The 14470-nt window shown below is 30.7% G+C and overlaps 5 protein-coding genes across 7 annotated transcripts in view; 2 read left to right on the forward strand and 3 right to left on the reverse strand.

Annotated features, from left to right (window-relative positions):
• The window catches only part of LOC122569396, an 84363-nt gene that overhangs the window by 29768 nt on the left and 40125 nt on the right, over nt 1–14470 (forward strand). The window lies entirely within an intron of this gene.
• On the reverse strand, nt 428–3703 carry LOC122569394 (vesicle-associated membrane protein/synaptobrevin-binding protein). Its single transcript, XM_043730379.1, has 6 exons — nt 3416–3703; nt 2364–2519; nt 2099–2205; nt 1797–1958; nt 1613–1714; nt 428–1515 (listed from the first exon to the last, which is right to left on the reverse strand). Exons 1-6 carry the CDS (start codon nt 3471–3473, stop codon nt 1351–1353), a joined length of 750 nt encoding a protein of 249 aa, XP_043586314.1. The 5' UTR covers nt 3474–3703; the 3' UTR covers nt 428–1350.
• LOC122569391 (methylosome protein 50-like) lies at nt 2830–8330 on the forward strand. Of its 3 annotated transcripts, none has more exons than XM_043730377.1 (6): nt 2830–3352; nt 6823–6989; nt 7110–7443; nt 7520–7692; nt 7783–7975; nt 8043–8330. In XM_043730377.1, exons 2-6 carry the CDS (start codon nt 6878–6880, stop codon nt 8239–8241), a joined length of 1011 nt encoding a protein of 336 aa, XP_043586312.1. In that variant the 5' UTR covers nt 2830–3352; nt 6823–6877; the 3' UTR covers nt 8242–8330. The 3 variants fall into 3 exon arrangements, with proteins under 3 accessions (XP_043586312.1, XP_043586311.1, XP_043586310.1); XM_043730376.1 differs by lacking the exon at nt 2830–3352 and adding an exon at nt 6370–6508; XM_043730375.1 differs by lacking the exon at nt 2830–3352 and adding an exon at nt 6545–6702.
• LOC122569389 lies at nt 4810–6507 on the reverse strand. Its single transcript, XM_043730373.1, has 2 exons — nt 6200–6507; nt 4810–6122 (listed from the first exon to the last, which is right to left on the reverse strand). Exons 1-2 carry the CDS (start codon nt 6428–6430, stop codon nt 4830–4832), a joined length of 1524 nt encoding a protein of 507 aa, XP_043586308.1. The 5' UTR covers nt 6431–6507; the 3' UTR covers nt 4810–4829.
• LOC122569380 (staphylococcal nuclease domain-containing protein 1) lies at nt 9866–14014 on the reverse strand. Its single transcript, XM_043730342.1, has 9 exons — nt 13725–14014; nt 13125–13246; nt 12889–13031; nt 12308–12802; nt 11742–12219; nt 11035–11665; nt 10497–10946; nt 10203–10406; nt 9866–10107 (listed from the first exon to the last, which is right to left on the reverse strand). Exons 1-9 carry the CDS (start codon nt 13773–13775, stop codon nt 10003–10005), a joined length of 2679 nt encoding a protein of 892 aa, XP_043586277.1. The 5' UTR covers nt 13776–14014; the 3' UTR covers nt 9866–10002.

Consider the following 14470-nt stretch of genomic DNA (forward strand, 5'->3'; position numbering starts at 1 on the left):
CAAATGTTCACTATCGAAAAGAGTCGGAAAGACTTTATAGAGTCAGGAAATATTAGAACAATGGAACTTTAGTGAAACACAAATATGTTATATTGCTGTCTCTATTTCTAAGGCACAGATATATGAGTATTATATATATGTATACGTATGTATATTTGTATGTGAGTGCATAGATATACACACACTCGTAATAATTAATTCTGATGTGTTACTTGTGATGTGACGATCTACAAACTGTTTGCCACTATATAAATGTGTGTGTACATATGTATATATACATTATACACACATCTATATAGCTGAATTTATATGATTCGTGATGACAACATTTTTAGGCGGTACCATATCAATGTATACCATGCACCACTTCAAATTACTCGAAAACACAATTGCTAGCAGAAAGGTTTAAAATATAAAACTTTCATCATATGTGACATCCGAGATATCTTTATTTCGAATTTTTATAAGATAAACATAAAGAAATAAAAATACACTGAAGCGTCCAAAACTTTAATGCATCAACTCTTTAAATGATATTCCATTGCTGATGGATAGAGCCAGCATATCCAAATTCTGAATCATGAACCACTACTGATCAGCCAGCCCCCCTCCCCCTCCTGACTATATACGTTAGACATTAATATATTATCTTAAAATACATTATGTACAATCTTACATTGTGTGATTGTTAAGTACTGTTAGAATGTCAAAAAAAGAGTATTCGAATTCATCCTGTCTTTTTCCATTTTACGTTAAGGATACACCACAATTCTTGAAACAATTGAATTCTTTTTTTTTTTCTAATTGAATGTATTCGTTTAAAAGAATTATATTTCATAAATTTTCGTGTTCCATATATAATTTAGTTAGTGGCAACATGGTTTCAAAGACACAGCCGCAAGCGAATTTGTAAAGCGAGAATCCTTTTATAAGAAATGTGAGAACAGAAGTAATATATAAACATGAAGATATATAGTGTTTAGTTTTTATTTATAATTTTCTACTTAAACTAATGGTACTTTCTGATACGTAACAATAACAAAATTTATCCACAGGATCTCCCGCATCTACACCCCGACATATACCATCTGAGTATAGTGTTTATTTCTTAAAAAAGGATTTCGAATTTGGTCGCTTTACCAAAATAGAAGCACACTCCTGCAGCGAATAATTCTATTATTGTAAACCACTATCCGTTCATGTTTATAGTATTTATTATGAACAATCGTGTAATACGATGACTGTTTTCAACCTCTGCGATCAGTACGTGGTATATGGTAGCAGGGGGGCAGGCTAAGAAACACAGGGGAAGAGGGGATGTGCCAAGTTATGCGGTAAAGTAATGGCTGCTCAGATCATTTTTCCCAGCACATATCCCAGTATGACCATGACAACAGCAATAAGGATGCTGGTAACCGGTGGTGACGATTCGCTACTGTTCTGCGAGTTAAAATTTTTGGTGGCTAACGTAGCCTCGTTAACCAACAGGGCATTTCGTAATTGCAACAAATCCTCCTACAAACAAAAATTAATATGTTTTTTACTGACCTTCTTATTAAAATTATTGATCTGTTTACTTAATTTACGCTAAATATATTTTTCAATTGTTTACTTTCAATTGGAGGTTTTCCTGTCTAAGGGCACTCTCTTCTTCCCTAAGCTGATTAACTTCTTGTGCTGCTTTTATCAATTTTTCCTCTGTTTCTCCAGGGACCTGATAAAATAAACATATCACTTACTTATATAATAAGCGATAGTAAAGGAGCATTAAAAATAAAAGTGATATTAATTATTACCTTTGGCGATGACTTAACAAAATCACCAACTCCTTTATTTTTACCATTATCTGTAGTAACTTCTGATTTAACTGATTCAAATGCCAAAGTTTTAATTACTGGATTTTCAAATACACATTTTAGCTTGGATTCCATCAATTGTTCTGGATCTATGCCTTTCCACTTTGAAACAAAATTAGATGTTATAATTCACACAAGGCAGGAATAGGACTAATGCAAAAAACAACCAATGAAAATGAATATTTTCTAATATTAAAAATACATATTAATTGAAAACAGATTAATAGCTATATATTACATACCATGTCAGGATTTTCCTCATCATCATTATCTTGAGCTACTAAAGCTTGCACCATGAATTTGTGTTTATTCTTTTCTGCTGGATCAAAATCGAATGGTTGAAGAGTCACTGAAAAATATAATACGTAATGAATTACATTTTCTTTATAAATAAAAATAATTTGAACTTTAGTCCAATTAACAATTGGTGATCCATATTAACAATTGTTGTGGTTATATAATAAGTCAATCGTAATATGTAAATTTGATTTGCGAATTAATACTAACCAGCTATTTGTGAAATTTCCTTTGGTTTAAGATACCCGCAATTTGGTCGTACACAATACCTCTTTGGGGCAGTTGTTTTTATTTTAAAATAAACTTTCTGATTCGATGGATTAGTTAATTTTATATACGATGTGACTGTTCTTTCTAGGAAAGGACCTAAAATATAACATAAGAAATGTTTAACATTATTTTTATTGCTTCCTTTATTCAAAGATTATATAAACAAAAAGCAATCATAACTGCTTTTGCAAAATATATGCATCAGTCATATTATTATTTACATCACGTTCTTTTATGCACTTCAAAATACTAAAATGATATAATTGTAATGATACATGTAATTAAAATAACATTTCCATATTTTGTTTATATATTCATATTCCATTTACAAAACTACACTATATAAATTACCAATCCTTTCATAAATATCATTCAACAAAAAATGTTTATTGTATTGTAAACAATGTTCTTCCGGTATTTTTACAATGTATACGTATTCTTAAATTTGCGTTGAACGCAAACAAATTTGCCTGCCAAATAGACGTCCATATATGCCGTTTACATAAATATGAAAAATCTATATTTTATTGAAAAAAAGTCTAGGAAAGCATAGAGACAAATTAAATGTAGTAGGAAAAGTAAATGCTTAGGATTATAACTCGTCGAATATGCTGACTGTATATCAGTTAGAGGAAAAGAGAAGTGAGAGGGGAGGCTGAGAATTGAATCGTGACTTCATGACTGCACTTAGCTTTGACAGCGAATGACGTACGACGAATGGGGTTAGGTACAACTGAAAAGGCCGATGATTTTTGCTGGGTCGTCGTACGTAATCCTATTTGGTTATAAATGAAAATACAATAAAATTGGCTAGTGGAGTCAACCTTACGTCATCTTGACAACGTAGCGCACCGTGTGCAGCTCGTGTTAACTAACCAACAAAGCGCCTGCCAGTCATGGATCGAACAAAACTCGGGGAAGGAGTGAAAGTAAGGAGGAAATGTGCAAGTAAAATTCGAATATAAGTGAATGAGTTGTCGTTTAAAGCGTACCCTTGAATCGCAGTTCACTTCGCGGTTCGATAATTAAAATTTGCTCAGGCTTCCCCATCCTGTCTGGAAGCCGTCCGAATCCTACGAACGATTACCCGCAACACCTTTGACCGCGTAAATAACGATACGATACCACGTCTTGACAGGTTAATCAACGCTTCTTATGATTTTATACAGCGGCACCGCCGTGTCTCACACTCTCGCTACTTTCCGGGATTCCGTTGGACTAATTCTGATTTTTGCTCCGAATCGAATACGCATGCGTCACGACGGAAATTATCAAGAGTATAGCCGTTACGTCACGGACAGACGTTACCGCGGTAATCATATTCGCTACTTCTGCACATCCCGAAACTCGGAATGCCGAAAAGACGCGCTACATAAACAGAATTCCAGAGCATCGTCGGTAGGAACTATTTCCTAATTACCGGGATCAAACCGATTCTGTTTAATTGATGCCGATCTTTATTACATCAAACAAAATGATAAATCCTTATTATTATCAGTTATTGTATTTAAAGAATATTACTAGGTGATTTAATGTGTAAATAATTTATCCTCGTCTTTGAAACTAAGCTAATATTAAGATAACACTCATGTTTGCCTTTCTTATTTATGTAGAGATGAATCTTTTATTTCTAGTAAGTAATAATTATTAGAATATGCAGATTTTTTATATTTACAAATTTGCATATTATTAATTTGAAGTATCGCTAGTACTTACTAATCGTATATACCTTTGTATAACTCGCTAAGAATTAATCATATTCGTATATATTTCCAAACATTTTCAAAATACATGCATAAAATACAGCTACATGTATCTCAAACGATATAAAGCATATTGTAATTTCATAGTCATACTTAGTTTTAATTTTGACCACTGCTAGTGTCGTAATCTTGTTCTATGCTGAATCGGTAACATTGGAAATGATACGAAAGCGATAATGATTTTATGCATCCTGAAACAAGTGATACCGCAAACACAGTCGTATGACAGATCGTATACCGAAAGCATAGAGTAACATAGACCAAAGCGTGCGAGTAAAAGTCAAAAATTCCATATGACCTCAGCTTGAGGAAGCATTTCACATTTGCGCAAAAAAAATTGTGATTTATTTTGAGTAATTAAAATTAACTATAAAATTTGTAGATACTTTTTTTTTATTCAGTTTTTATTATTAAAATAATTATAATAAATCCAAGCAATAAAAGCTGTAAAACAAAATGCCATCTTTTAAGTTAAAAGTTTAAATTAAAAAGATAAAAAGTTATAAATTTAATAATAGTAAGAAAATATAAACAAGAAGTTTTATGTTGCAAGAGATTATTGTCATAAGCCGATGAAATAACAGGTGAATAAAGGTGAAATTCTCAAATAATTAAGTTTTTTCTATAATGAACATATAGACTTTTATTCGAAAAACTTATTATCTAGACCACACTTTGTTTCTACAAGAGATAAACATCGACGAACAGTTCTTGCACAGGGCAAAGGCAATATATTCAACTTTTGTAAATGTCCATACCCTTCAGGAGAACGAATGTACATTAAAGTGCATAGCATCATCCAATCTCCACTATATCGTTGACCTTTTACACTTTTCAACTTTGCAGATGCTATAATTTGTTCAATTAACGTCATCTGTATATCTGGAATTTGGTGATCTCTGCATTTTTTAAGTACAGTTTGCATATCTATATTACTTAAATCCACCTTCATTTCATTAATACGAGCTTGAAGTGTTCTAATTGTTTTTTTTGCACGGAAAAGTGCACTTCTTTGTGCGTCAAACTTCTTCTTCCAGATATGTAAAACATCTACGTTTGTAAAATCAGTAATTTCCTCACCCATATTTCTTTTGGACATACGGCGTCTTTTTTGTCTAACAGTTCTCCTCACTTTTTCACACATTTCACATTTTTCAAATAAGGTTAATATATGACATTTTTTATGCCTTAATTTATCATGACAATCAGTATATCCAATTGTATTTTTTACTAGGTTTACACCATCAATGTCAGCTATCCCAGAACAAAATAACATATTAGAAAAATGATTTAGTATTATCCTCAATTCTTCAAAATTGTGAAATTTATTTGGAAGATTAAGTTTTTCTGAAGATATAGTTTTTTCCAATGCTATATATACAATATCCATATTATCTTTTATTATAATACTTCTTTTTACTAGACAAGCATTGTAATTATCATTGGTTAAATTGATTTCAATTTCTAAAAAAGCTACGCTATTTTTATTAGAAGGAATATGTACAGTCCAATCTTTTGGTAGTTGAAAGAAATTAATATTTTCACATAACTGCGTAAACATATTTTCTTCTTCTTCTTCTTGATCTGCGCACTGAATATTTTCTTCTTCTTGATCTGCGCGCTGAATATTTTCTTCTTCTTGATCTGCGCACTGAATATTTTCTTCTTCTTGATCTGCGCACTGAATATTTTCTTCTTCTGATGAATCCATCATTACTTCCTCTTTTATATCCATTGTAACTATATTGTGTGTGTAACCATGGTCATGAATTGTACTATCAAAAATCTGATTTATAGTATCATTCAGAACATTCTCAGATGTGTTTTCATGAACAGGGTTATCAACTTCTTCAATATTTTCCTTTTCATCCATATTACCATTCGGAGAAAGAGATGGAATTGCATTTTCAGAAAGTCGAAAAGTTCGAAGTGGTACCTAGAACAAAAACAATTAAAAAATATTTTGAATATGAGTTCACTTTAAGAATGAGAATATATTTAATTTATACATACCTTAGCAATTAAATTTCCAGACGCATCCCTGTGTTCTGTACATCGTATCACATTTTCTGGTGGAAAATGTTTTTCACATACACGATGCTTCGAGGACTCCAAATTTTTTATACCAAGTGCAGTTTCCCAATTTTGTCTACGTACGATATCTTTCGGTACCGAAAAAAGCGGTAACTTTAAACCACCCGGGCGGTTGGTTTTGCAACCAGAAATTACACAATAAAATACCATTTCTTCGTATTTTGCAATAAAAAATCACTTTCTAACGGGCGAGGTGTAAACACGATACAATCTGAGCATTGACAAAATGTAAGTAGTAAGTATACCTATGTACATGTACGTATCACGCATGCGCGAAACACATCCTCAAGCTGTCCTTGAGCTACGTAAATATTTTTGACTTTATATTCGTCACATTTCCCTCATTGCGTGCCCATACATTTTCACGTGTATTACGACCGCAGATGATCGCATATAAGAACCTATAATATAAAAGTATACAGGTTAATAAATATTCTACGTCTTTTACGTGCTATTTAATTTGTATATGCCATCTGCAATGATTTATGGTAAAGCTTTAACAGTCGGATACAAATAACTATCTGCTATAATTTATGTTACAGTATATCAATTAAGTTCGGCATTGTTAGCATTATTAATTTTGAAAATTGATTTATTATGGACTTTTTAACACCGCCCAATTTAAATACCGATGTTTATAGAAACATGACAATAACAGATAGACCACCTCTTTTGAATAAACACTTGCAGTTTATCAATATATATAATGGTAATATAATTTAAATTTTTTATGTGAAAGTTTTTACAAAGATTGTATATTTATTTGTAAATAGATTTATGTTTGTTATACAAATATTATTTGATATATAAACATTTCTTTATTTTACAGAAAAAAGTGCTATTCTTGGAGCAAGTAACCTTGCAGATCGCTATTGGAATGGTGCTGTCTGGTATTACAATGATATTAAAGAGTTTGATAGGGATAAAGCCTTCCTCCATGTAAAAACAGAGAGTGGTGTTTGCGATGGTATTTTCTTACAACACGATAAATTTGTAATTGGCCAAGATAGCGGAACCTTGCAAGTTTTTGATCTATCTAAAAAGTCTAATAATTCAAAAGAATTGCAATGTGCAGGATATGCTACTTTACATGATGATTGTCTATTAACTTTGTCTGCATTTGATGATAAGAATCATATAGTTTCAGGAGGAATGGATTGTTGGTAAAACTAATCTAATTTTTTTTATATTAAAAGGCATTTTAAATATTTATAATAAAGAATTATAACTATTTTACAGTATAAAAGTATGGGACATATCAGAGTTAATAGCAACATATTCATTTAACTTTGCTCATACAGATTTAATCACTTGTGTCGATGTTAAACCTGGAAGTAACACAGAATTTGTGTCAACATCGTATGATTGTGAAGCATTAATGTGGGATGTAAGGCTAACAAAACCAGCACAAAGCATGTATTCATATACATATAATAACACAGATACATATAACACTTAGTGTTATCATAAATGTTATTTAAATCTAATCTTTTATTTGTTAGGTATTCTGAAGAAAAATGTTGGTTTAACAGCAATATGTTGGAGCCCCAATAAACCAAATATTGTAGCCATTGGTACTGATGGTGGAGAGGTTGTAATAGTTGATACCAGAAAGGGAGGTGTAAAACTATTATCAAAATCAATTGCATCTTTTAGACCAGTACATAGACTCGTATTTAATCCAGATTCAGGAAGGTAATATAAGCTGACAAATTACAGATTTTATCAGTATAATAAATTACATAATATTATTACATAACAGGGTGGAAGAGTTAGCAGTATGCTCTGATGATGTTTTAATAGAAGTGTGTGATGTAAACAATCGACTTTCAGTAGTATACAAAGATAATCGTCACACTGACTTCGTACGTGGTCTTACATGGTTTGATCGCCATTTATATTCTTGCTCTTGGGATAATGTAGTGTTAAAACATACAACAAAGTCTCAAAACAATGTATAACTTATTAATATGTCTATGATTTAAATTGTTTCACCTCATATACTACTTTTGCGTTTCTATACATAAAAATAGATTTTTAGACTGGTGTATTTAGTTTATTTCACTTTCATTCCATTATAGTTAATCCTCTATATTGTTCATATTTATATTCCTACAAATTATATGTAGTTATATAACTGTTTCTTATAGTATTTGTATACCTCTTTATAATAAAACAGCAGAACATTTAAAAGTAATACAGTTTATATAAAGTATTAAATACAAAATTTTATTTAAACATAGAAATTATTTATGTAACCGCATTAAATTAAAATAAAAAATGCATTTAAAGAATAAAGATACTGAAATCAGAAAATTATTATTAATGTAAAAAATAATAGCAATATAAATAAAAAAGTTTCATAGTTTATTTGCAGTACACATATGTGTAATATGTATCACTATAAAATAATTACAAATCAGTCAAATCGTTAAATTATATAACTGATATTACATTCATATTTAAAAGGTTCTTAATTTTTCACTTTTAAATTCTATACTGTAAAATACGTATATAGTATATATTGCTCTCTTCCTTGCCTGACCATGTATTTCAATGGTATATTTATATTAATTATTGAAAGGTTCAAACATTAAATCAAGCTTGTTCGCACCAATAAATTCATAAATATTCGGTTATAAAATATGGGCATAAATCTGTATTTGAAATTATTAAGGATACGATGATTACATAATCTTTTAAACTGAATATTCATACAAAATTTATTAATGTTTCTTTCATTTTTCACAAACTTATACTCAAAGTAATTTAACTTTTTATTTACGAAATATTATTTCAAATTGTATATTCATATGTAAATTGCATCGATATTCATGAAAAGAAATAATTCTTTTAATTTTGTATCCAAAATAATTCGTTCCATTAATGAAAAAAATAATGAGAATATCTTGTTATTATATCAGGCAAATAGAAGAGTGAACGAATTATTTAACAAAAATTTTGTTTTTAATGTTTATAAAAAAACAAATCTATGAAAAATTAAGGAAAGTAATTCTGATTTCAATCTCAAGAAAAGTAAAAATATAATTATGAAACAAAGTAGATATAAGATAATAGTCTATCCTTTCATATTACCAGGTGAAAATTTTTGTATATACACGTAATAATATTACGTATAATAGTGAAATTATTTGACCAATGATCTATTTTTAATCAAAATATAATATACTTCCTTAATATAAATTCTTACATACTTAAATGAGTATGTTTGACAAAATATACAATTATGGATTTTATATTCATTCATACCATTTTCATATGACTTTAAATGTAATGTAAATTTGTAGAAAGAAAAAGAAATGATTTTTCACAATTATAATGCACATGATTAAAAATAAATTGCACATAAATTGTGAAAATTTTAAAACAGTTAATCATGAAATTCTTGAAGTTCATTAATAACAGAACTTTACATTGAAATACAAATAATGATTGATGACAACATATTATGCAATATATTATGTCACTGTTTCGTTTAAAAATTACAAGAATTAATGAAATTGTTATGTACAATTCATATTTTTATGCAATGAAGTATAACTGCATCATAATCAATGCAACATATAACTCTCATATGGACATTTATTATTTTTCGTTAATCTATGTAATGGGTTCTTACATAATTATTATGCAGTTCGTAACATGTCTTTTTCCCTGTATTGATCACTTTTTAACCAGTCCTTCCTTGAGCATTTAGTTCTTTACAATCCAAATTCTTTTTCATCGTCTGCTCGTATGTCACCGTATCTCCAAATATTACGTCGATTATGCTTTGCATCTTCTTCTGCTTTCTTATATTCTTCAATCTACAGCGAATTAATGCATAAAAATTATTTCATGCATCTACTGTAAAGTACTGATATACATATGTAAATATAAAAGTACGTAAATATTAATTTACCAATTTAGTAAGTCTTCTATCGCGTTGGTTCTGAACGAGCAATAACCCATCAGAAATAAGTCCTTTCGCAATATCATCATTAGTAGAAGAATTAACTAAAGTTACAGCAGTAATATTATTTAGCTTAAATTCTGTATTCAGTAATAAAATTTTATCCATGACGTCTTCCTTAAATATTTCAACTGCCGCTTTTTTGTCATCATTCTATGAATAGAAAATTACAACAAATCCATTTGTAATTTTAAAAATAAAACATTTATTAATTAAACCGTATTTCTTTATAAAAATACTTACGTCGTTTGGAAGTGCAACACATGCGAGAACATGTTCGTGAGCGTAGGGTTTATCATTAGCAAATCTTGACGGTAAATCCGCAACTCTTGTGACATTAATTACTTCTCTGTTACCATAATCGACATAAAATACACTGACATTTGTACCAAAAACCTTCTCTATTTTAACGCGATACCACTCATCATCGCCAGTAAATTTGGCAACTGCTAATTCACCTCTAATGGGCTTATAAGCACCCGGAAGTGGTGGATTGGATGCTAATTCTTGACGCAATTGCAAAAGTAAATTTTCCAACATACTACGTTGATCGACACTTTGCGAATAAAAGTGAAGATCTTCGGTAACTTCAGAAAGTACTACTTCTTGATAGTCAATTTTTCTTTCAACAATTTCTTTATCGCTTTCGTTCTTTTCATTTTCAACTTGCACTTCTACATAGTTCTTCCACATCTGTAATACACAAAAGATTATTTTCTTCAGATTATTACAATTATTACAGTTGTTAATAAACGTTTAAGTGACATTTGAATCTACATACGTTTAATTTCTTTGTTTTGGCACGTTCTTCTGCAGCTTTAAGCGTTCTTGTTAATTCTCCGAAATCGGGGAAAGTAACTACTTCTGCGAGACCTTCTTCAACAAGAGTAACAGACATATTGATATCATTTACAGTTAACCATCCAATAAATCCACTTCCTTTAGTTTCTGTACTTTCAATTTTTATTTCTACATCCCTTTGGAAGCAATGTTCCCTAGTGAAGGCTAATGCTTTCTCACCATATTCATCTGCTTTAACAATACCACCACCTGGCAATGATCTTTGACATCGTGGAGTTCTTATACCAGCCAAAACAAACGTAATAAGTTGATCTTCTTTTGGCAAAAATAATTTTAGACGCGAACCACTCGTAACAAATTCAACCACAGCTTTAATGCCCTGCGCTCGTTTAAGCGATGTTAAAAATGCCTTTGCTTTTGATGGATCATTAGAAAGATCTACTAATCTATGTACAGGAATATCCTTCTTTGCGTGTAAACCATGTTGAGATTTTTCTGCCTTGCTTTCTGCAACTTGTAACAAGTTGTAGTGAGAAGAACGTTGATCGTCATTTTGCCTGTACTTGATAACTCTTGCCAGACCTCTTGCAACTAAAGCCTCAGCAATGTTCCTAAAGCAATATTTATGTTATATAAAACATTTTAATGAAGATAAGTGAAAAACAGTTAAGTCTTGTTATAACATACGTTTTACCGCAAGTAACAGTGCAACATAATTTTTCTGGGAAATTGTCTCTAGCAGGTTGAGTATAGTCAACCACGATTTTTACGTTTTTCCTAATAAATTTCTCACGCAAAAATTCACGTGCTTCTAACATCCATGGAATATCATAAAGAGGTTTGAAATCTTTTTTAGTTGCGTTATTTGGCTCCTCATTAGATTTTTTTTCTCTGGACGGTGGTCGAATACTGCTCAAAAACACTTTTTTGTTTTCTCCATTTTGTGTCCTAATTATAAGTGCATCTGCATTGACAATTTCGACAATAGTACCGGTAAATTCTATTTGTGGACCTGATGGTTTGTAATCTTTCCATAAACGTAAACGTGCTTCTTTTGCAGCTTTTTCTGCAAGATAAAGTTTCTCTGCACCAGCTCTGCTATTATTAATTGACCAATCCTGGCATTTAGCGAAACCTTCACTCAATAAAATTTCGGCAATATTACCTGTTGGATATAACAAAGTTTATGATTGCTTATTCAAATATGTAATCATAAAAGACTTGATTTACATAATTTGTTCTGAACTACCAACCCTTTGGATGAAGAATGCTGCCAATGAAATTGTTATTATTAACAGATTCAAGTACTATTTCAACATCTCTATGTAGAAGGCGGGATTCTACAAAATATCTTGCTTCATCTGCGTACGGATCACCTGCTGAATTTTCACGTCTTCCATTTGGCCATCCAGGACAACGGACACCCGATATCATTAATACTATGTTGTAAAAATCAGGTAATAAAAGTGCTTTCACTGTAGATCCATCAAACACAAATTCAATAATAGCCTTTACTGGCTTCTTTCCAAATTTTTCAACTAATTTGCGAGGATCATCAGCAGTCCATTTTACATCGCGTATATGTTCAGAACTTGGCGACTCCGACCATTTTCCTTTCTTTGCTGCTTTAGCTGTATTTTCTAGTTCAATTAATCGGGTTTGTTCAGGACTGGGATTTCTGGTATCTTTTTTTACAGTTACCAAACCCTCGGATACTAATGTTTCAATTACATTCTCTCCATTTCTATCTATTTTTATTGGGAAGTTAAATAAACCATTCTTTAATCAATTTTATATAATACATAATTAATAATAGAATTTGTGTAAAATGTACCTTTTCCTAACCACACAGTACCATATGTTCTGTTTGTATTAATTGATTTTTCTGTAACAAAAGATACATCTTGACCAATGAGTTTCTTACGTAAAAATTCTCTAGCTTCCCAAGCATATGGTTCATCTTTACTTTCATCCATACTGGAAACAAAAAAGACTTTGTAATATATATATTAGTAAATAACTTAACAAACTAATCAAAGTAGACAAAATAAAATGAAAGATTAAATATACCTATCATTTCCTTTCCACCGTTCTAATTTTGGAGCAGTAATATTACAAAGAGTAATAGTAACTTCTGGAGGAGGGCCACCCATAGGCTGGCCACGAATAACAATGGTATCCCCCGAAATAACCTTCAAATATAAAATTTCACATTGAAAATATATAATTAGACCTATTTTTAATTTTCAGTGTACCAGTATGTATAATGGTAATATATTATAATATAATATTATATTTTTCATAGAAGTCTAGGAGATTAAAAATAAGCTCTACTGTAGATTGTTCAGTTTACAGTGGTATAAAACAAAATACATAATAAATAAGTAAAAGGTATTCCTTTAACAAGTATATAATGTTTTAACGGCATGTCAGACGTTCAAATAATAATTAATAATCCGCTATTAAAAGGAAATAGCGAATAAAACGAAATTCCTTCCATGTAACGACCATATGTTGTCGGTACTGATTATTTGCACCAACAATATCGTACACGACCACATACATGTCAAAATATGAGGTTATACATGACAGTAATCACATAAATCGTATTTACATTTAAGTAAGAAATTCTTTAGCGAACAGATTGCCGTAGGATTTTTAATACTTTACCTGTTTTACTACTCCGTTTCTTGATTTCACTTGCCCCTGGGGTGCGCTCATCGTGTCGTTCGTTTACCACGTTATGCACCACGAAAAAATTTATAATTTCTCAGTCTACGCCAAGCCGGAAAAGCTATTCGGTAAACAAAAAGCTATCTACGCGTTAGTTTTTGCTTTTCTTGTGAATATTCGTTAGAAATTCAAGAAAAATTTGACATGTTGAATCGGAGTCGAGAAACTCACGCTTTCCACGTATTGTGATGGAATCGGCACGAGCGCAATCTACACAGAAACATCGTCCAAGACGTTTGATTTGGTGGTGATGTGGCAACACGCAACACTTCGACAATCTCCAGTGTCGCGCTCTATCGGTCAACCTACACCGATAATTCAATCGGTAGAAAAAAGTATCAATATTATAAAATTTATAATTAACCTGTGAACAAGTACATGTATAATTATTTATTATTTATACGATTTTATTGTTCAAGATGGATTGAATACAATTTTTTCTCTTTAATATTGTTTAAATCAATCTATTATATTTATTATAACCTATTGCATTAAAAAAATTATGTATATTTATAGGCGGTCGATGAATCCATTCAGCATGTGCGGTGAATGCACTTATAATCGATAAGCATGGTCGACGCATTGTGACGTCAATATTTCAAAATATGTATACATATCCTTATAAATTTCAACATGAAAAAAGATTTTTATCGCATTATTCTCAATTTTACTAACAACTTAAA

The sequence above is a fragment of the Bombus pyrosoma genome, linkage group LG7, assembly GCF_014825855.1.
Source record: "Bombus pyrosoma isolate SC7728 linkage group LG7, ASM1482585v1, whole genome shotgun sequence".
In the NCBI taxonomy this organism is placed as follows: Eukaryota; Metazoa; Arthropoda; class Insecta; order Hymenoptera; family Apidae; genus Bombus; species Bombus pyrosoma.